Source organism: Carlito syrichta, unplaced genomic scaffold (assembly GCF_000164805.1).
Source record: "Carlito syrichta isolate Samal-C Ts95f unplaced genomic scaffold, Tarsius_syrichta-2.0.1 Scaffold314748, whole genome shotgun sequence".
In the NCBI taxonomy this organism is placed as follows: Eukaryota; Metazoa; Chordata; class Mammalia; order Primates; family Tarsiidae; genus Carlito; species Carlito syrichta.
The window spans coordinates 166,281-189,160 of NW_007258844.1; the positions used below are offsets into that span (position 1 = coordinate 166,281).

The following is a 22,880-nucleotide window of genomic DNA, read 5'->3' on the forward strand; positions in this document are numbered from 1 at the left end:
TCATTCATTCATTTATTCATTCAACATCTATTTCTCCAGTGCCTCTTTCATGCCAGGCACTATGTTAGGTGCTGAGATATGTTGAGGAAACAATTACCAACATGGCTGTGCTACTATCGACTCTGAAGTCAAGAGAGCACAGGTCGTAGTCTATCCCATTGGGGAATGGGTAAATACAAGTGAAAATAAGAATTTTGAAACAAGATTCCAAGAGCATGTAGCAAAAGAAATTGACTTAGATCAGTCAAGCAGAAAGGGCCTAAGTGACAACCTGAGATAAAGTAAACACTGACTTGTTGAAGAGAGTGAGAAGGAAGGGTCCGAGGAGAATGTTCCAGGAGGAATATCAAATACAAACACTAGTGGGTTCCAGGCAGCAGAAACATAAAATGCAAAAAACATTCCAGGCAGGGAAAAAGTCAAATGCAAAGGACAGTGTGGTTAGAAAGCAAAACAAAAATGAGAAAGAAGTAGATAAGAGGAAGGACTAGAGTAATCACAGTTTAAAATAGTAATTTCAGACAGAAGAGAGTGAGTTGACAATAAAATGTATTAGAATAGCACAAAAAAGCCCCTTTAAGGTTGCAGACTGTGAGTTTCTTTTCTTTCTGGCTTTTTTTTTTTTTTTGTAATTTATGTATTTATTATAGAGTTGTGGGGTACAAGTGAAGATTTAACATAAGTAGGCTGCATGCAGGTGAAGTTTGGGCTCCTAGGTGGCTCTCACTCCCCCGGTAGTGGACCAGGCACCCTTTGTGTTGTCATATGCCTCCCACCCACACTTCCTACCTTTCTTCCCTAACAACGTCCATTGTATGTGGTAATTGTGAATTTCAATTGTTTTCCCTGTACCTGGCACATAACTCTCAGCTCCTCGGGCCTTCAGATGCAGGATGGGGAGCCCAGGGTATACGATTCATCCCTACATGGTGCAGAGTAAAAGGAATATCAAGAAGTCTGCAGTTGGGCAAAGGTGGATCCAGGTTTTGTGGGGCCAAAGTTACATGCTTTTGTGGATATCTTTACAAAAAGAATTTATAATTGTGAGTGAAAATGAATGACAGAGTCTTGGGAGGGTTCTGTGCAAATAAACTTCATATTTCATTGTGCATTTGCCTCTGTGAGCAAGGATCTTGTTTAAATAATAGATATGGGATATCTTTTTTAAATTTTTTACTTTAGATTCAGGGGTACACATGTATTTGTTACCTGGACATATTTGTAGTGGTAGGGAGTGGGTCTTGGGTGGCCCATTCCCCAAATAGTGAACATTGCACCCTGTAGATAGTTTCTGAACACTATCTCCCTTCCCCTTCCCCCTTATTGGTGTCCCCAGCATCTGCTATTTCCCTCTTTGTGACCATTTGGCTTCCACATATGAGTGAGGCGATGTGGTGTTTGATTTTCTGTTTCTGAGTCAGTTTACTTAGGATGATGATCTCCAGTTCCATCCATGTTGCTGCAAAGGATATGATTTCATTCTTTTTTATGACTGTATAGTATTTCATGAAGTATATATATATATACCACATTTTCATTATCCACTGATCAGTTGGTGGGCATTTAGGTTGATTCCACATCTTTGCAGAATGATCATTATTAAAAATTCTAAAAACAATATATGCTGGTGTGGCTGTGGAGCAAAGGGGACACATACACTGTTGGTGAAAGAAGTGTGGAGATTCCTTAAAGAACTAAAAGTAGATCTACCTTTTGATCAAGCAATCCCACTGCTAGGTACCTATTCTAAGGAACAGAGGCTATTATATAACAAAGACAGCTGTACCCACATGTTCATCACAGAATAATTCATAATTGCAAAGATGTGGAATATCTTTCATCTGAAAAATCTGCAGTAAATTTCAAAAGTGCAAATGCATGCACACAAGAGGAATGGCTTTAACTGAATTCAAAATTTACCCTGCCTAAATTTAGATTTTCTAATACTGCCATCTTCAACTGCTTCAGTACCATATTAAATTTGTCCAAATTAACAACCTTAACAATAATGGTACACTTCAGATATAATGAAATTCTGAGATAGCTTAATATAATCTTAAAGACAGAATTTTGTATTTATTGGTATACATTAATAATCAAGACAGAAAGCAGAAAATGAACTTCAACAATCAGGTCCTTTGTGACAATAACCCATTGCTATCAAATTGCTTTGGAATAACAGCAACTTAGTCATAGCAGTAAGAGCTATAGGATCACAAAAGAGCAAAAACACTGAAGCAGTATATCCTCTAAGTGTCAAAGTATGCAGGAGATAAACAAGAGATGCTGCCTCAGCAAGCAAGGCAATGTGTAAGCCTTTCCTGCCCTGATATTCTGATGGAAAATGGAAAAGCCACTCACTATATTATACCCACATAAAACAAAACGGAGGTTTTTATTTCCTCCACCTTTCAGCACCCAAATTATAGGGCTCAACTATTTTTTAACTTCAAAAAGTTTTAGTAAGTATACAAGTGTTCGGTGTCAAAACAAAACTATTCAGTGAACAAATATCAGGGAGAGCATCCCATTCCATGGCTCTCTTTAGTCTTTGTTATGCAGATGCAATAAATAGTAAGGCCAACAACCCACTTTTAAAAACAATATACATCATTTTACCATAATCCAAAAAGGCTGGAGATATAGCTTACTTCTGTCACTTTTTGTGGTGTAACGCTTCCTTCATAGGGACAGCCCAGGGCACAAGACACGTACCTAAATTAAAAATATAAAGCCTTATAAATATGCATATGGTGAATAGGCAATTTCCTACTTTCCATTTTATAAAAGGAAAGACTTAGCCAAAATGCATCAACAAAATTTATTTTGCACGATTATTTTATTATTATTTCATTCCTAGACCAAACCAAACAATTTTGGAACATTTTCAATTAACTCACATTTTTATGTTTCTAATAATTATAATTTTATATGCTATTTGATGGCAGGTGGAGAAAAGTGATTATCTTATGAAGCTGCTTATTCACAGAGCAGAAAATACAAGTGAAATATATAATTTTACTTAAATAATTTTATATATTCAACTGTTAAATATTCAGGTCTTTGGAAACAGAAAGAGAGCACGTAGAAGACTAATTGAATTTCTCCTTACTCTCATCTAGGTGTTTTGGTCTCATTTATATCCAATTATTAATCACTCAAAATTCTTTAACTGGGCATAGTGTCAGAGTTCCTCTTGTTCCTGTCTCATAGATTTACCAAAATCCTTCCAAACAGAAGAGTGTCTAACATGTTTAAAGGCTTCGAATGAAAATATTTTACAAGCTACTTCAGCAACTCACTCTAATATAAAAAGACAAGCCTTTCCTACAAGGACAAGGATCCATTTCCATTTTAAATTATTATGCTTTAGGAAAAGCCTGTTTTAGCTATTTTCAGTTCAGCACCAATCCCATTTTATTAAACTTACCTCCGATATTTTTACAACACTTGTATTGAAATAATGCATCAAGTGTCTGATGTTTAGGAATGAAGCAAGTGACATGAGGGAGAGACGGGTGTTGGGGAATGAGACTGGATAGATCCAGTCTTTTGGGCCAGAATATGAAAGGCTTCAGATAACAATGCTTTGAATACTATGCCAAGGAGTTTGGGCTCTGAGCTCTCTCAAAATTATTTTGAGGCACTCAAAATTATTAGGCAAGGTAATGATAAGATCAGATTTACTTCCTAGAAACATAACTCTGTGGGAACACAGGAAGTAGTTGCCAGAGAAAAGGTAGAAGCAAAAACACAAAAGAAGATAGTGCCATATTTCCTTGATTCTAAGGTGATACACTATGAATTTCATAACCATATATAAAATACATATTCGATAATTTAGTACATAGTCACTGATTCTAGGATGCAACTGAATTAGGTTACAGAAACTGTGGTGGTATTAAAATGTAAATAAAATTATATTTTGGTGTGAAATAAGTAGTTCCATAAGTCAGTCAAGCAGTTATGAGGACAGGGAAGGAGAAAAGGGAATGGATTTTAAGTCAAATTTGAAAGTCATACTGGACAGCAAACCCATCTCCCTGCTCTTCCAGTTACTATAACTAGGCATTGTTTGGACAATCTGTCTACATGTAATCAAAATGTTAGAAGAGAAATGTTTTTATGTGACCATCACATTGGATAATGTGGTTAAAGAAGGAAAAGGAGAAAATATTTTAATACAGATGCAATGATTACAATAATATGCTAAAATTATGAGTATGTAATTCACAACCCAAAGCATCTAGATATGAGTAAACAGAAAATCCAAGCCATCCATTTACATGTTCTCCTCCTAAATGTGAAAAACAAAACAAGTAAAGCAATAAATAAAAAATAAACAAACCTCTCCTGCGTTATCAAATTATTACTTACTGCTTTAAGGGTAGAGGGCAGAATCTTAACTCTCTACAGGATGTTTTCTTTTTTTCTTTTTTTTCTTTTTTTTGAGTTGGAGTCTCACTCTGTCACCCAGACTGGCCGGAAGCGGCCACTGCAGCCTCAACCTGCTGGGCTCCGGTGATCCTTCCGCCTCAGCCTTCCAAGTAGCTGGAACTACAGTCGCACACTACCACGCCCGGCTAATTTTTTATTTATTGTAGAGATGAGGTCTCGCCAAGTTGCCCAGGTGGGTCTCAAACCCATGGGCTCAGGCAATCCACTCACCTCAGCATCCCGAAGCGTGGGATTACAGGCTGAGCCACCGAGCCCGGCTGGATGTTTCATTTATTCACATTTGCCCTCCAGGACATTTCCAGGAGGAAATGTAGTTTCCCAAGTCATCATATTCTGTTGCATTTCCTTTGGCCTATTTGCACATGAGGCTACTCTCTCCAAAGCTAATGTGATAGTTCTCAAAAATGTTTCTTTAACTGTGCTTTAATGCTTTAAAGCAGGGTTTGGCACACTAAGGTCCATAGGCCAAATCCTGCCAGTCACTCCTTTGTAAATAAAATGCTGTCGGAATACAGTCATGCCCACCTGTTCATATATTATTTACAATAATGTTTTTATATGACAAGAGTGGCATTGAGTAGTGGCAAAAGACACCGTATGATCCATAACAACTAAAATATTACAATCTGGGCCTTTATAGAAAAAGCTTGTCAATCCTTGTTAATGAAGTTAAGTCACTTTTTTTGAGTACAAGAAGATCTCCGCCACCATGAAAATGAGCTGCATTCTCTGCTCTGACAAATGGCTGAGGCAGCTTCTGTACTTCAACTCTTCTTTAAAAATCTACTATAGTGGTTCTCAATCTTGGCTGCTCAAAACCACCTTGGGTACATAAAAAACAAAGACAAACTCTAAGGCTTAGGACAGGCTCCAAGCCAACTAAATTGGAAACTCAGGGAATGAAATCCAACCACTAGTGTGTGTGTGTGTGTGTGTGTGTGTGTGTGTGTGTGTGTGTGTGTGTGTGTGTATAAAACTTTTAAAGTTTCATTGTGCTGCCAAGATTGAAAATCACTCAACTATTAGCAATATTGTCTCACCTGAATTGCCCCATTGATACCCTGTGTAAAAAGTGATGTTACACAGACCTGACAGTATCTAATCTCTGAAATTTCCTCACTACTTTAACCATATTTTTATTCATCTTTGATTGCCCGGTGGTTTAGTTTACACAGACATATTCCAAATAATTTTCTACTTCTCTGAAGCCCTAAATCCTAACTTCTCCATTTCTGTTTTCATCCCATTCCTTACTTCTGGTTATTATTATTATTATTATTATTATTATTTACTAAACTGCATCTTTAAGACTCTCTCAGCAAGAGTCTCTGAATGGAAGAATTTTGCAGACTATTTTGTCAGCAAATGGTCTTATTTCACCTTTATTTTTAAACAATAGTTTGACTAGGTGTAGAATTCTATGTTGGCAGTTATCTTGGCATTTTGAACATAATTTCACTATCTCTGGTCTCAGTTCTTGCTTATGAGATTTTACTGTCAGTCTAATTATAAATTTTCATAGTAATCTGATTTTTTTTAGTCTACTATTTTTAGAATTAACTGTATCTAATCTGCATTTTACTATTAAGTACCTCAGGATTTGCTATACTTTAATATTAGCATTAAAACTTTTTTTAATTTCTAGAATTTTCAACTCTTGAAACATATTTCTTACATCTATTTTCTCTGCTCCATATGGAAATTCAATTAGGCATTTTCTACTAATCTTACTTTCAAAATTTCTATTAATTTATTTTTCTGGACTACAGTTTTGCAAATCTTAAATCCAAGTTATTATTCTCCCCTTCAACTAAATTTATTAATTTTTATTTTTGTCAAACCCTCATTCTTTTTTTGTTAAGATTTGTGTTTTTTTGTTTTGTTTTGTTTTCTGTTTTGGGTTTTTGTGGGATTTTTATGAATCAGTGTCTCACTCTGTTGCCCAGACTGGAGTGCAGTGTTACGATCCAGGCTTATCACAGCCTCAACCTTCTGGACTCAGGTAATGCTCCCACCTCAGCCTCCCAAGTAGCTAGGACAGCAGTTGCATGCCACCACCCCTGACTACTTTTTTGTTGTTGTTGTAGAGACAAGGTCTTGCTATATTGCCCAGGCTGGTCTCGAGCTTTTGGGTTCAAGCAATCCTCCTGCTCAGCCTCCCAAAGTGCTGAGATTACATGTATGAGCCACAATCCCCAGCCATACCTGTTATTTTATTATAGTCTCTCTTTGCCTCTACAAACATTTTAAGCAGTTAATTTACAATCTCCTTTTCAAATTGTTTTATTGCCTTACTATCTGCTAAAGTTTCTCTGTTTTCTCCTTGTCTTTATTTTCTCTTAAGATAGTTTGCTTCCTCATGTGGTTTACAGTTTTTATCGCAAGAGTCTTTTCATGGTGATTTTAGTTTCTGTAGGAGTTCCATGAAAGTTTTGAGTTATTTAAATAGTCCTATTGAGGGGAACCAGATTTTTCTGCCCATATCCGATGGAATTCACCAGGTCCTGGACAAATTTCTAACTTAATTTCTCAATCTCGGTTTCTACAATACTCATGTGTCATAAATTCACAGCCAATAACTATATCTGGCAAAGATTCCAATGACTTTGCTTTGGAAAGGAGGTTCTTTGCTGCCAGGCTCCAAGAAATATTCAGTTTGAAATCCATGCCTCAGCAGAACACCCATCTTTTTCCCAGATAGGCATTAAAATCCTATTTCCATACCACCAGAGAATAGATACCCCTATATGCTACCGTGGTATCAATCTGCATGATTACCACATCTTTATTGATTAAACGTGGGGACTTTTTTTTTTCTGAGCTAGATGATATGTTTTAAATGTTGCTATATTTATATGTTTGTAATGTGAATGGGAAAAAGTTGCTGCATGAAACATTTACAAATATTCTGGGATAGACATTTGCCGAAATGAAATAAATTCATTTTACCAATGGCAACCCTAAGGCTCAAATAAATGAAACAGGTTGCAGAACACAAGCAGAGAAAACTGCTGAACTGGGCTTTAAAACCAAATATATACAACTTCAAGGCTGTATCTTTCTACTACTTCAAATTCACCATTTACAGTTAGAAAGCTTATTTATGTCAAGCTCAGATTACTACTCTAAAACACAAGCTCAGGTCCAGGGAAATAAGCTCAGCTGGACATAGAAACTGGTTACAGATTGACTTTTAAATTATTTTTACCTTATTCTTACTTCTGCCTATACCTTTTGAGACTTGATATGCTTTTATGCTCTATTTGTTCTTCCAACTCTAATCGGTCAACTACTACATTTGAACTTATCTGCTTTTGCCTCCTAAACTGACAAATCCCTGGGCTAATTATCAATTAAAGGCCTCAGTCCCACCTATAGCAATCTTGGAAGGGTATCAGAGCCCCATAATTGTATAATCGTCTTCCCTTATCTACATTTTTACTTTCCAAAGTTTTATTTACCTGGAGTAACCATGGCCTGAAAACATTACATGGAAAATTCCAGAAATAAACAATTCATAACTTTAAATTTGTAGACCACTCTGAATATCATGATGAAATCTCACGCTTCCCATTTGGGAGATGAATCTTGCCTTTGCCCAGCATATGCATGCTGTAGATTCTTTCAGTACACTGATTACTTATTAGCCCTCTCTGTTAACAAGTGAAATGTGGCAAGACCTTAGAGATTGTATTCAAATAACCCTTATTTTACTTAATGGATCCAAAGCATAAGAGTAGAGGGACTGACAATTCAGATATGCCAAAAAGCAGCCATAAAATGTTGCTTTAAGTAAAATGATCCAAGTTCTCAACTTAAGAAAAAAATTATATGCTTAGGTTGCTAAGATTTACAGTAAGAATATGAAATGCCTATCAATAAAATTTTGAAGAAGGAAAAAAATGTTCATGCTAGTTTTGCTGTCACACTTAAAATTCGCAAAAGTTACAGCCACAGTTCGTGATGAGCTTAATTAAGATGAATATAGCATTATATTTGTGTGTGGAAGACATGAACAGGAAACATGTTCCAGTCGAGGACAATATGTTGTATCAGAAAGTGTTGAGCCTATAAGAAGACTTTGCAAGGAATCCCCTGAAATCAGTGACACCAAGCCATTTACTACAAGTAAAGGATGTTTACATAGATTCAAGAATAAGTATGGGCCGAAAAATATTTTTAAAAAAAACTGACAAGGCTACATCTGTGGCTTGAACTTTATTATAGGTATGTATGTAAAGGAAAACGCATAGTATAGTTATAGGGTTCGGTACTATCCACAACTTCAGGGCATCCACTGGGTGTCTTGGAATGTATTTCCTTTGGGACAAATCTAATTAGGCCCTGTAGTAGACTCTGCTTCCCCAGACACCAAACTAGACCCAACTCAATATCTAGATATGTTCCCGATGATCTAGACATGTCAGGTAATGTTTCAGATTCAAGTTTATGGTCATTTATATTGCTTGGTTCAGAAGAGATTTGTAAAATAGTCTTTCTAATTTAAATAGCATTATTGTATACAAGAAACTGGTAAAAAGGGGATTCCAGAGATCAGTTAATCTGGGAAACTCAAGATAGCACAGTACTCTTTCAACCCTAGTTTAAAAAAGTTTTGCATTTAGGGGCCTGTATAACCTTGCTTAATCCAGAGGTCTGTAAATTTTTGAACTATGAGTTCTCCCCTACCTCTACCACCATTTTTATTTTAATGTAATGCTACTGAACCTTTGAGTAACACTTTGAGAAAATCTGGCTAGATATTTCCAAAGATAAAGCTATGAGCTTGGTCATCCCACTCTGATTCCATTTTCTTTTAGATAAATTTTGGATTGAATTTTGAATTAATTTAAGAATGTCAATGACTACGCTTTCTATTGAACTATTTTGAAAAAGTTAAATAAGATTAACATAAGTTTACATAATGCTTAGTATTTCTGAACTTTATTCAGAGTACTTCTTCCAGGTATTATGTTCTCTTTTCATGAGAAGTGTTTTTAAATCAAAATACTTTTTGTAAATAGTTTTAAGGAATTCATAGTCATTTCAAAATTTCAGTTGAAAGCTAACATTTACCTCACCAATTAAAAGCTTGTAATTCTCATTCTTCTATGTCATATGAGGCAGAAATCTCTTTTCATAATTTAAAAAGTAACTCTGTTGCATACCTGTTTTACAGTGACACTATGTAAAATAAAATAAATAGCATGTTGAAATAATTTTATAAGTGACTATACACATTAAGAATAAATGCCATTCAAATATAACCTATATTGACTAAATTTTGAACCTTAGGGATACCGTTAACTTTCTTGAAACTACTTGTGTAAATCACAAATCTACTTCTTGTCTAGAAAAATAATAATTAATTATAAAAATGTCTTGTTAATTTCATGAGAAGTGACAAAATATATTCTTTCCTTAACAGCTCTAAATGAAGGTTATTTAGACATGACTGCACAAACACAGTTTCTACATATTAACTGCTGCTGGGTATGCATTATTCTGGCAAACAGCAGTGCCAGAAAAATATATAAGACTAAAAAAAGTATAAACCTTCAAACAAACCATATGTATGAAAGAAAATAGCTTTAACAGATGTCTCATTTCTAGAGTTTTATGTACTAAATCTTGGTAAATAATGATTTGAATTATTCTTCCAGGCCAATACCTAGACCTCAATTTAACAATTGACTTTGGTCACCCTGGGAAACATATAAAGACCCTTGTCTCTATTAAAAATTAAAAATTAAAAATTTAGCCAAATGTGGTAGTATCTGTAGTCCTAACTACTCAGGAGGCTGAGGCAGGAGGGATCGCTTGAGCCTAAGAATTCAGGGTTAGAGCAAGCTGTGACTGTGCCACCACACTCCAACCTGGGTGACACAGCAAGACCTTGTCTCAAAAAAGCAAAACCAAACAAAACAAAAACAATAGAATTTGGAAAGAAACTTCTATGGGCAGTAGGAATCCGCCCACCTAGAGAAGACAGTGCTATACATGCAAGTGAATTCCACAGGGGTAGGATATCCAGTGAAAGGTTTTTGAGACATCAGTCATGAGAAACAGATCCTAAACAAGGAGACTCATCATCTCATTCTATAAGATTTCTGTTACCTTCTGGGTCAGTATCAGAAACTATAATGATGCAGACAGGGAAACAAATAGGAAAAACAAACTCAATGCAACATGATCAAGATGGTCTGGCTATCTCAGCAAGTAGGTTGCAAGTTTTTGAACAAGTGTGTGGACTTACAAATAATCTTTCAAAGGGAAAAACATTAAAAACCGAACACTTTGAGGGGGGATTCTGTGCCCTTATATCAATGGCAGTTAAGAGGATTTCCATTTTAAAGGATGAGAATTATTAGACTCAGAAAAAACTTTTGACAAAATCCAGCATTCCTTCTTGATTAAAAACCCTTGAGCACGTAGGCACAGAAGAAACATTCCACAAAACAGAAAGGGGTATCTACTATAAACCCACAGTAAACATATTGCTAACGGACAGAAATTGGAAGCATTTTCCCTGAAAATGGGAACAAGACAAGGTTGCCAACTCTCACCACTCCTGTTTAACACAGTGCTTGAAGTCCTAGCTAGAGCAATTAGGCAAGAGAAGGAAATCAGGGATATTCAAATAGAAAAGAAGAAGTCAAGCTATCCCTCTTTGTAGACAATATGATCCGATACCTTGACACCCCAAGGGAATCTATCGAAAACCTCCTTATGCTAATAAGTGACTTTGGCAAAGTCTCAGAGTACAAAATCAATGTGCAAAAGACAGTCGCATTTCTATATGCCAACAATAAACAGGCAGTGAACCAAATAAAAAGCACAATACCATTCACAATAGCCACACACAGGCAAAATACCTTGGCATCTCCCTAACCAGAGAAATGAAAGACCTTTACAATGAAAACTACATAGCCTGGCTCGGTGGCTCAGCCTGTAATCCCGCGCCTTTGGGAGGCTGAGGTGAGTGGATTGCCTGAGCCTGCGAATTCCAGACCTGCCTGGGCAACTTGGTGAGACCTCATCTCTACAATAAATTAAAAATTAGCCGAGTGTGGTAGCGCGCACCTGTAGTTCCAGCTACTTGGAAGGCTGAGGCGGAAGGATCGCCGGAGCCCAGCAGGTTGAGGCTGCGGTGGCCGGGAGCAGCCACTGCACTCCAGTCTGGGAGACAGAGTGAGACTCCATCTCAGAAAAAAAAAAAAAAGAAAGCTACAAAACATTACTCAGAGAAATCAAAGATGACACAAACAAATGGAAAAACATCCCATGCTCACAGGTTGAAATAATCGATATTGTTAAGACGTTCATCCTACCCAAGGTCATCTACAGATTCAATGCAAAACCCATCAGATTACCAACACCGTTCTTCTCAGAACTGGAAACAACAATACAGTAATTCATATGTAATCAAAAAAAAGAGCATGAACAGCCAAAACAATCCTTAGCAAAAGAAACAAGTCAGGAGGTATCACAATTCCAGATTTTAAACTTTACTATAAGGTTGCAATATTCAAAACACCTGGTACTGGTACAAGAACAGGCATATAGACCAAAAGAACAGGATAGAGATTTCAGAAGCAAAAACTCAATCTCTCAACCAACTCATCTTTGACAAAGTCATCACTAGCAGTCGCTGGGGAGAGGAGATCTTAAAATAAGCAAATGGCACAAGGAAAACTGGCTGACAGCATGCAGAAGAATGAAACAGGATCCCTACCTATCACCATATACAAAAAATCATCTCTAAATGGATCAAAGACCTAAATGTAAAACCTCAAACTATAAGAATCTTAGAAAATGCAGGAGACATCCTAAAGTGCATTAGAATAGGCAACTAATTCTTGATCATAACCCCAAAAGAATATGCTGTAAAAGTTAAGATAGACAAGTGGAACTTTAAACTGACAAGCTTTTGCACAGCAAAAATAGACTATCAAGAAAGCAGGAAGACAGCCCACAGAATGGGAAAAAATATTTGCTAACTGTGTATCTGACAAAGGCCCAACATCCAAGATCCACAAGGAACTCAAATGAGCCAAAAGGATAAACCAAACAACCCAATTAAAAAGTGGGCAAAAGACAGGCATAGACAATTCTCAAAAGAATACATACAAACAGCCAACAGACACATGAAAAAATTCTTAGCCTCATGAATTAACAGAGAAATGCAAATCAAAACCACATTGAGATAACACCTGACTCCAGTAAGAATGACCATAATTAATAAAACAGGAAACGGCAGATGCTGGTGAGGATGTGGAGAAAAGGGAATGCTTCTACACTGTTGGTGGGAGTGCAAACTAGCTTAACCTCTATGGAATACAATGTGGCGGTTTTTAAAAGAATTAGAAATTGACCTTCCATACAACCCAGCAATCTTCCTTCTGAGAATATGACTGGTGAAACTCAGATCATTCTGCAAAAAAGATACCTGCACATGCATGTTTATTGCAGCACTATCCACAACAGCAAAAACATGGATCCAACCCTGTTGTCCATCAAAAGTGGACTGGATAAAGAAAATGTGGTACATATACACAATGGAGTACTACACAACTATAGAAAAGGACAAAAGTATGGACTTTGCAGCGACCTGGATGGATTTAGAGTCCATCACATTTAGTGATCTATCACAGAAACAAAGACCTGAATATCACATGTTTACCTTATAAGTGGATCTTGAACACTTATGACAATACTACAAGAGAGGGATAGGCAGTAGTGAGAGAATGCCAGGGGAAGAAGGTGGGGGCATGTAACATCACTAAGAGTTCCTGACCCTAAACCAGGGGAAGTGAGGACAAGTCGGGGGCCCACACTTCACCTGCACATAAGCTACTTATGTACCTAAGCCTGACTTGTACCCCAGTCTTTAAAATACGGTAAAATAATAAAGAATGCAAATTATATTGAGCTAGGCAACCAGTTAAAAAATTATTAAGCACAGGAAGAACTTCCTGACATTGAGAATCTTTCACCAAAGAAATTGGTCCCTACTGTATATAATGCAATCTATTTTGGAATCCTTTAAAATCAGGTTGGATTTTCATTGATTTTGGAAAGAAGAGAGCAGATGATGAGAGAAGATGATGATGAAACGATGGATAAAATGAGCACTCTAGATCATCACGGTTTGAGGAAAATCTAATACCTCAGCTTCTCCTAAATATTAATTACATTTTATCAATATGTTATGACTAAAGTAAGTCACTATCATACTCTACAATTGTGTTTCATTGTCTGTATCTAAAAAGTAGTTCATGATTATCCATACTAGTTTAGTTACTAATTTGTCTTTACTCCTTAATCTCATTATTTCACATCTATTTTTTCTGGAAATTTGAAAGAAGTTTCACAGTTACAGTTTTTATAAAAGTGGTATACAATGTGAATATGTAAAAAAGCTTTCGTGGTTTATGCCTTTGTATACAGATCCGCTAACCTTCTGATTTTATAATTTGTAAATATTCTAACAGTGAAATTAATCATGGCAACTTACTGAGAATTTATTTTTAAATTGATACACTCGCAAAGAGAATGAGCAGGCGATTCATGAGACTTTAATAAACAGAGGTAGATAATCACTTTAGACAAAAAGTAATAAACCTAAAATGTCTTACACATTAGAGCACTACTTCACATCTTGAGGTATTCCAATTTTAAGAGGATCCTGGCAAACCAATAGCTATTTCTTTCAATAAATGGCATTGATAAAAAGGAAATAATTACATTTATCACAAGTCTTTATTTTTCTTTGCCTTAAATCTAGACAGCTAATAGAAAAATAATCTAGATTTTTAAAACATATGTTACATGCATTGCACATTAAAGAATGAAGTTCAAAATATAGGTATTTCATTACTCATTCATATATAATGTATATGCAGCAGTAGTTCACTGATACTGCATTTTATGTCACTGATTTGGCATGGTATCTTTTCACAATGTGTCCCAGATGTTATATAAAGTTCTGAGCATGTATAAAAATGTGTACACATACATGTGATGTGTGTGTTTCAATGGGGGAAGATTGAACAATAGCCTTCATAACTCTAATAAGGTTACTATTGAGAACATATGAAAGTTTACTCTATTTATAAACATTTAAAAAGGTTTTAGTGAGCATGTAAATAAAACGTGTACTGCTTTATGGACTTTCAATCTGACAACTGACAACATACATTTTTCTGGACAATTATCAAGTACGTGTTGATACAGCTGTTGCCATGTTAAAAAAAGTTTAGCATCTACTGCAGCTTCAGCTAGTTGAACGTTGCTCTTTTTCTTAAATAGGTAGCAATGGCTTGTGACTTAAAACAGTCAATCCCTAAAATCTAGATTGCCAGTAAAAATAAAATCTTAACCTTTTAAAAATTGAGGGAAGGAAGAAGATAATTTCAACTGAACAAATAACTAGTGAGCTCAAACACTGAAAGGTGTATTTCTACAAATGAGCAGTGTTTCACAAAATCCAGGAATTGTACCCAAAGGAACAAAATTTTCAGTAGAGAACACACATTTGTCTATAGTATAACTTTATAAACCCGGCTCGGTGGCTCAGCCTGTAATCTCGCACTTTGGGAGGCTGAGGTGAGTAGATTGCCTGAGCCTGCAGGTTCGAGACCTGCCTGGGCAACTTGGTGAGACCTCATCTCTACAGTAAATAAAAAAAATTAACCGAGTGTAGTAGCGCATGCCTGCAGTTCTAGCTACTTGGAAGGATGAGGCAGAAGAATCGCAGGAGCCCAGCAGGTCGAGGCTGCAGTGGCCGGGAGCGGCCACTGCACTCCAGTCTGGGTGACAAAGTGAGACTCCAACTCAAAAAAAAAAATAAAATAAAAAGTATAATTTTATAATAAAGCCTCCACTATTTCATATTGTGCTTCTATATGTAGCCTTGTATCGAAGCCTGGAAAACTTAATGTCTTTGCATGGCTAAAAGCTTTTTATTGGTTTGTTTAGTTCTATTTTGTTCATAGCAGATGAGGCAATATTACTTGTCAAACAATGAGTATTAAAAAATATTAAGGATTTCTTTTAGCTCAATTACATTAACAATTCTGCTTTATAAGAGAGGATAATATGAGATGATAAAAGCTGAGTTCATACAATTTATATTCATCTTCCAATGTTAAAACAATATTTAAAATGTTCTATTTGAAGAGCAAGTTACACAAACACTTCATTTCTTTCTTAATTATTTATTGTTTATTTATTGTTTATTTTATTTTATTTTATTTTATTTTATTTTATTTTATTAGTCAGAATCTCACTCTGTTACCCAGGCTGGAGTGTAGTGGCATGATCTTGACCACCGCAGCCTCAACCTACTGAGCTTAGGCAATCCTTTGTCTCAGCTTTCCAAGTAGTTGGGACTACAGGCATGCGCCACCATTCTCAGCTACTTTTTGATTTATTATAGAGACAAGTTCTCACCATGCTGCTCAGGCTGTTGTCAAACTCCTGAGCTCAGGCAATCCTGCTGCTTTGGCCTCCCCAAGTACTGGGATTACAGGTGTGAGACAGCGTGCCCAACCTGCACTTCATTTCTTATTGTCGTTTTTTCAACTTTCTGATGAGAATTACTTTAAAGCTTACACTCCATATTTTAAACACCTATTGAAATTAAATACAGTCTTCATTTTTCCCTTTATTGTATAAGAAAGAGAGACAACTTATTTATATTTGAATTTAGGAACTTAGAGCACATCTCTCCTTTTTGATTGTGATTATTTAACTATTGTCTGAAATATAGACATCCTTTTTTTCATGTCTGTGGACATGATCTTGGCTTTTAAAGTTTTCTTGTATATTTGTGACATGATATGTATCTATTTTAATTACAAAAATAATTCCACATCTTTAAAAACTCAAGTTGACTTACTATGAGGAGAAAAAGTAAGTTAAAAATGAAGGACAAACCAGCAAAATAGTTCACTATGGTGTAGTCTCACTCTACTTACTCTCCAGACGATCTTGGTGAAATTCCAAGCTTTTTTCTAATACCCTCATTCAAAATTGACTCGCTTGTATTTCTCATTCACTATTTAATCTTTTCTGCCATGATGAACTTTGCTCACCTCAACTAAGGGAAGTACACATGCATCCAAACCCATGTCCAACTCTCAGCCTTCTCTTACAAATCGCCATGCACTTTATCTTGTCAAGATATATGTTAATCATATCTCTATATTTATAAAAATAGGAAATTATCTCATGTCTTTAAAACAAATTCTTCCTTAAGTAACAAAAAAAGGTATATGTCCCACAGCACATAGGCTTGGTTGTAATATATGTTGCAGCTACTAGTCCCGGAAGCAAGCACCAAGGCAGATTTTTCTCTTTATTCTTCCTCCTCCTCATTTATTTCTCATCACTGCTAAGAGCCTCCTTTTTTTCCATTTCTGCTTTCTACTGCTATCTTGTCATTGGTTTGCATGTAGCTCCATTCTAGGAACACCAAAATAGTGAACTCAGTGACAAATCACATAATCTTTCAACTCAGGTAACTATACTTTGTGTTCTATTTCTAAACTCCTGAGGCAGAAAATTATGCTTGTGAATCTTGGTACCATTTTTCTCCCTTGGTGGCCTGAGGTAGAGTTTTTTGGGATGAAAAGTTCAGACCATGGGAAATGCAGGTTCTACAAGAAAAAGACAAGGCAAAGGGAAAAGGGTCGCCATTTCCGATAAAACTGAATTTATAGAAATAATATAATATACAATAGAAAATAGTGGAGAATTGAAAAATGATTTTTGTCTTCTATATGCAGTATTTTTGAGCAACATTCTGCAAGGTGTGGCGGACATGCTTGGGGATCACTCAGAGAAAGAGAGGAAGTTGGCTATTGAGGGGAGATAGAATGGGTAAAATGAGGGACTCAACTTTCCAGAGTAGCACACAGGCTTAATTTTATTCTTGACATATTCTATTGAAATTCTACTTAAAATATTATTTGAAGAAAAGGTCATGCTTTAAAAAAAATCGAAAACTACATTAGATAATTCTTTTGCAAAAGTTATTATATGCTTATACCAATTTATCAATACAAACTAAACTGAGATAAATAGAGCTGCATTTAGATGACTGAGTATCAATAAAATGGCTAATAATGCCAGATTTGTGTACTAGTCCCTCTGATCTCAATTGCATTTCACATTTGACAAGCTAGATACTCACCAATAATCAATAATGACATTGATGAGATATAACTATATAGTGAGTGCCTTGATTAAAGTACAAACAGGATATTCTTTATATATTTTTATAATTGGCAAAAGAATGTCTAGATAGTTCATAAGTAAGTTTTAACAATAGATGTTAACAAAATAGAATTTATGGGGTTTCATAAGTACCCTCGTGCTGGAATATTCATGTGCCTTGCAGACTTAATAACCTCCTCAAACTTTCCCATACTTTCTTCAATGGAACAGTTGATATTCTTCTTGCTAAAAGATTCAGATGCAGCACCAAAAACTGATATCTCAGTGGCTCCAGCCGCAACCTGAAAAATATAATTTACAGCCAAAAGTTAATAATTTCAAAGATGTGACAGCAAATAGAAGAAAGACTAATTACTCTACAAAGTCATGTTTGTATTCTTTAATATTTGCCATAGAATTTAAAATTGAATCCCTCTTATCCTGCCATATATACCTTATTGAAATGTAAAAATTGTTTATAATGTAATAATTCCACAAACTGTAATACTCCTAAGTCTATAAGACACAAAAACACAATGATAAGGTTCCAATTTCATTTCATCTTTCATAAACTACATATTATCTTCAGAAATGCTTTAGCCTTAATTATGGAAAATACTAGCACCCCAAAAAGACCTTTATTATCAAGAAAAACATTATTTTCAAATGAATTATTAATACAGAGGATAGTAAATGCTTCTGTTTTTCTTCTTTCCTACAATCCAATAGAAAAATATTTTTCCAATTCATTATTTATATTTTGCCCAAATTTTATTCCCATTGCCTAATCTAGCTTCCATTTTTTTTGGTACCTTGACTTCTATGCCCATAATTTGTGTGCCTAATGCTTTAATCAACTTGCCAGTCTTTAAACCTAAAATATTATTCTAATCAGTTTCCATTTGCCCTTTCATCAGCTTTCTTTCTTTCCCACAGCCTTCTCCAGTGACTTGTTTTCAAATGTCAAACCTCCTAACTTTTCAGTTGGAATTTTAAGACTTTCTGTTAATATATCTCTAGCACTTGTCTAGGTCCTGCCCTCTCATTCCTATTAATACACTGAGAAAAAAAAAAACAGAACAAAGTTATGTTATTATTTCCCCCCTCAAACATTTAAAAAAATAAATTGACATCTATGACTCTGCCCAAAATCAGTTTTCAATCTCTAAAATAAAAATCCTATTAGTAGACACCTATTTACCAGTACTGTTTTTAGTACATTATGTGCCCTTTTTGCAAGCCACAAACAAGTCTGTGAACTGTTATTAGACCCATTTTCCAGTTGAAAATACTGTTGAACAAAAAAACTGAAAACCTAGCATGACATTATGCAAGTAGTAAAAGTTCTAGAGTCATGTTTTGAGGGCAAAATTGCCTGACTCCCAAGCCAAAATTTTTCCACTATATTGCTTGCCCTTCTAAACTATCATGAGGTTTTCCTCTCAGCATCTACTTCAAGATGGAGACATTCTCTGCTTTGTTAGAACCACTGGAAGGTAGCAATATCTATAAAATATTTTTAGAATGCCTCTTTCTTTAAAATGCAATAAAAATTTTATCAAATCAAACACACACAAAAAAATGGCTCTAATAAGATACACTCAAAGTAGATACACTAATTAACACCCCACAACCTCAATTTTACACAATACATAAGTCTCAAATACATAACTGAAAAATATTCATTGGCACCAGAAATAGCTGCTATAAACCATAATAAACCCATGTAAGGATAATACCTTAAAATTAAAGGAGTTCTTCTAGTAATTATTAAAACTTTTACTGAAATCATATAAATTCCTAAGTCACATAGGATCAGAAAAAAACAAACTCGAAGAGAAATAGGAAAAGTCACTAGAGGCAGATACAATGACAATGGTTAGAAAATAACAGAAACAAAAAAAGTTGTCAAAAATAGTCATCAATTTCAATAATATTAACAATTATTAAATCGCATTAAGAAATGTTTAAGTTGTACTCTATATTACTTACTTAAGAGGAACGTACAAAATGCACTCTAAAAAATTCATGAAAATGGAAAACTATTTTTATGTTTGGTTATTGAACGATTAAACTGGAAGAGCCATTAATGTAGATTACTTTAGTCCTGAATGATGCCATGAAGATACTGAGCTTTATACATCTGTGTTAGTATATTAGCACAGCATTTATATAAGATTATAAATAAGTTACACATGACACCATTTTAACTTTGTAAGGCTCTTTAAAACAATAAGAGGCATATTAGTTTTAGAAAAATGAGGAGCATACTTACAGCACGGTGAAAACCCTGAAGATTAGGAGTAAGAACAGGATAGCGAATTCCTGGATATTGATGAATGCCTTTCATCACCTCAGTGTGATCTGCCATCTTAAATACATAATAGTTACATTTTGAATATTCTATCAAGCATGGTTTTAATTTTTCAGGTAGGCTATAGTTACATATGCAATTGTACTCTATAAATTAATGCTTGAAATAAAACTATGACAGAGAAAAGTAGTGCTAAAGAAAAGTAGTGCTCAGTGCCATAAATACATAATATCTAGACATGAGTTTAACTAATTCACATAACAGGATCTGGCAAGACGAATGATTACAGATAAGAATTCTGAATTCTATTATTTTCATTTGACCAACCTTTATTTTCTTCTTTTCATTTAATGGTTCAAGGCTCAAATACTCCTGAGACTGGGGAGAGTTCAAAAGGTAATATACTATCCATTTACCATCCACATAAAAATTTTATGTCTAAATAATTTTCAGTGTATGAAATTTTAAAATGCTTAGTACAATATAAATTACACATATTCTTAGGAATAGTTTAACAAGTCTGAGATCTTAAAAGGTTATTGATTAGCATAGGTGTTTTTGTAGTAATAGTTATAAGGCTTTATGTGGTGCTATTACAATACTACCATGTGTTCTCATAATTTGAGCAAATGAGCACAATATTCAGCTGAAAAATTTAACTCACCCTGTCAAGACTTTATTTTCTGTATCTATAACAAAATCAACTTTGAATTAAAATATCAAATTTACTAATATGCTACAAAGTCTATGAATTAGCCTCTTAAAGTATTAACTAATAGTCAGATCCCATAGTCATCACACAGAGAAATTGCCATTGACATTACCATGAGCCTTACATGTATAAAAAGAATAAATTATAGCATGAATAATTAATATAAGAGACATATAAGCAGTGGAAAGTATACAAAATGACCATGGAGAAAGCTATGAAAACATCAAACTAAAATTGGCATCCTCAGTAGGGGAATGAAAAACAAAAAGCTATTGTTTTTTATTCTATACATTTTGGCTTGTTATAATAAGACTGCATTATGTTTAAATTTTTAACAAAGAAATAAAAACTAAATTGACCAAAACATAGGTGATTTCTTAACATAGATAATGCCTTAGAAAAATATAAAATATGAGGACTTCCGCCAAGATGGCAACGGGGCAGCTCGGTCTGTGAGACTCTCCACCGAGGAGAACACAAGGAGACTCGGGTTCTCTCCCCGGAGGCTGCAGATCCCATCGTCGGCAGCCTGCTCTTCACATGGAGCTCAGCCGTAGATTTCGCTGAGGCATCACTGCGGTCTGGGCAGCTACTGTGGCTGCCGCTGCTGTGGCTGCCGCACAGCTGGCACCCCTTCCACATCACACTGCCAGTGCCTGAGGTGAGCCGGCTCCAAGGCAGGCATTATACATCGCACTGCCTGTGCCTGAAGTGATCCACGACTTCAGACCTTGAAACCCTTGTGAGCAAGATCTGCTGAGGTCTACTACCACTGAGATGTCCTGCCAGGCCGTGGGTCTCCTACCATGTGCCTTGAGGCAACATCTCCCCCCCTTAGGGGCAAGCAAGCTTCTGAGATAAAGACCATCTAGAACGAGGGATAACACCACCTGCTGGCGTTTCAAGGTAACAACACCAAAAGAGGAAAAATGGAAGCCTGACAGACACAGGCCAGATCTGAGTGGTGAACGGGGCAGTCATGAACTGAATGATGATCTGAACTGCCCTTCACAACAGGCCAGGGGCAACTGATCCTAACTATGAACAAACTTACCAGCCTGAAAAGACAGCTAGAAATCAGAGCTGAAAGGACATTCGACTTAAACAAAAAGTCTCAGCGTGTGCTTGATTGGTTCCGTTAGTCTACTAGTAGAACCAATCTATTCCTTCTATTTTGTTCCCCCCGCTTTTTTTCCTCCTTCTTTTCCCTTCTTTTCTTCTCTCTGTAACCCATATCTTTGTATAGAGGAATAGCACACCAATAAGTAGGTTGGCAAGCTTGTATATTAGTAACATTGTTTTAGTTTTTTTTTTTTGTATGGGAGTTGGTTAGTTTGTAGCCGTGGTCTATTGTTTTTATATGTTTCAATTTTTGTCTCTCTCTCCATTTGTTGGTACACTCATCTGTTTTCACCCTTACTCCTCTCTCTCTCCACCCCCTTTTTCCTCCCACTGCCTGCTCCATTCTCTTCCCTCTGGTAACTGCATTTTATTTCAGGGAGTAAACCTACAACCCCACTGCACTGACAGATTCCAAGGTAGTGGGAAGTGAGTTTCAGATTATTCATACACCTGTCAGCAGATACCAGGACCTGCAGATAGATTTTGAATCATAGCTCCTCCCTTAAGTAAATCTCAAAACTGCAAAAAGGACCACCCCCAACCTACAGTGCAACTCCAGAATTGAACAAAGTAAGAGGACATACATAAAGAAGAATAGGAGGTTTAACAAACAGAAGTAAAAACAACCCCTCCACCCCTGAATAACAGATTAAAGAAGACAGTGCCGTGGAGGGAAGGAAAAAGTAGGGAAGAGATAAAAACAGCAACAACAACAACAACAAAAATACAATGAAAACAACAACAAAAGCACAAATGAAGAAAAACCGAAAGAAGAATATAGGTCTCACACAGACCACTGGGAGTTCAGACACTGAGAAAACAGACTTCGAAACACAAACAATGAAGAGCCCCCAGAATGACTGGTCACATGAAACAAACCCAGACATCAACACAGTAATAGAGAGAATAAAAAAAATCGAGGAGAGACAAGAGGAAAATAGGAAGGAGCTGATGTCAGAAAAAAACAGCAGTAAAGAATACTGTGATGGAAATAATAACAAACTAATAAGCATGGAAAGCAGAATTAGCCAAGCAGAAGAAGGAATCTCAGAG

The 22,880-nt window shown here is 35.7% G+C and overlaps 1 protein-coding gene across 4 annotated transcripts in view; it reads right to left on the bottom strand.

Annotated features, from left to right (window-relative positions):
• The window catches only part of HMGCLL1 (3-hydroxymethyl-3-methylglutaryl-CoA lyase like 1), a 151,409-nt gene that overhangs the window by 62,371 nt on the left and 66,158 nt on the right, over window positions 1-22,880 (bottom strand). For 2 of the 4 annotated variants that reach the window (XM_008071824.2, XM_021719476.1), the window contains 3 exons: window positions 19,955-20,050; window positions 17,833-17,981; window positions 2,652-2,715 (listed from right to left, as the gene is read on the bottom strand). The exons of 1 other annotated variant lie outside the window; for it this stretch is intronic. In XM_008071824.2, the coding sequence (XP_008070015.1) occupies window positions 2,652-2,715; window positions 17,833-17,981; window positions 19,955-20,050 (309 nt within the window). The remainder of the gene's footprint in view (window positions 1-2,651; window positions 2,716-17,832; window positions 17,982-19,954; window positions 20,051-22,880) is intronic. One more of the 4 variants, XM_021719477.1, reaches the window with a different exon arrangement.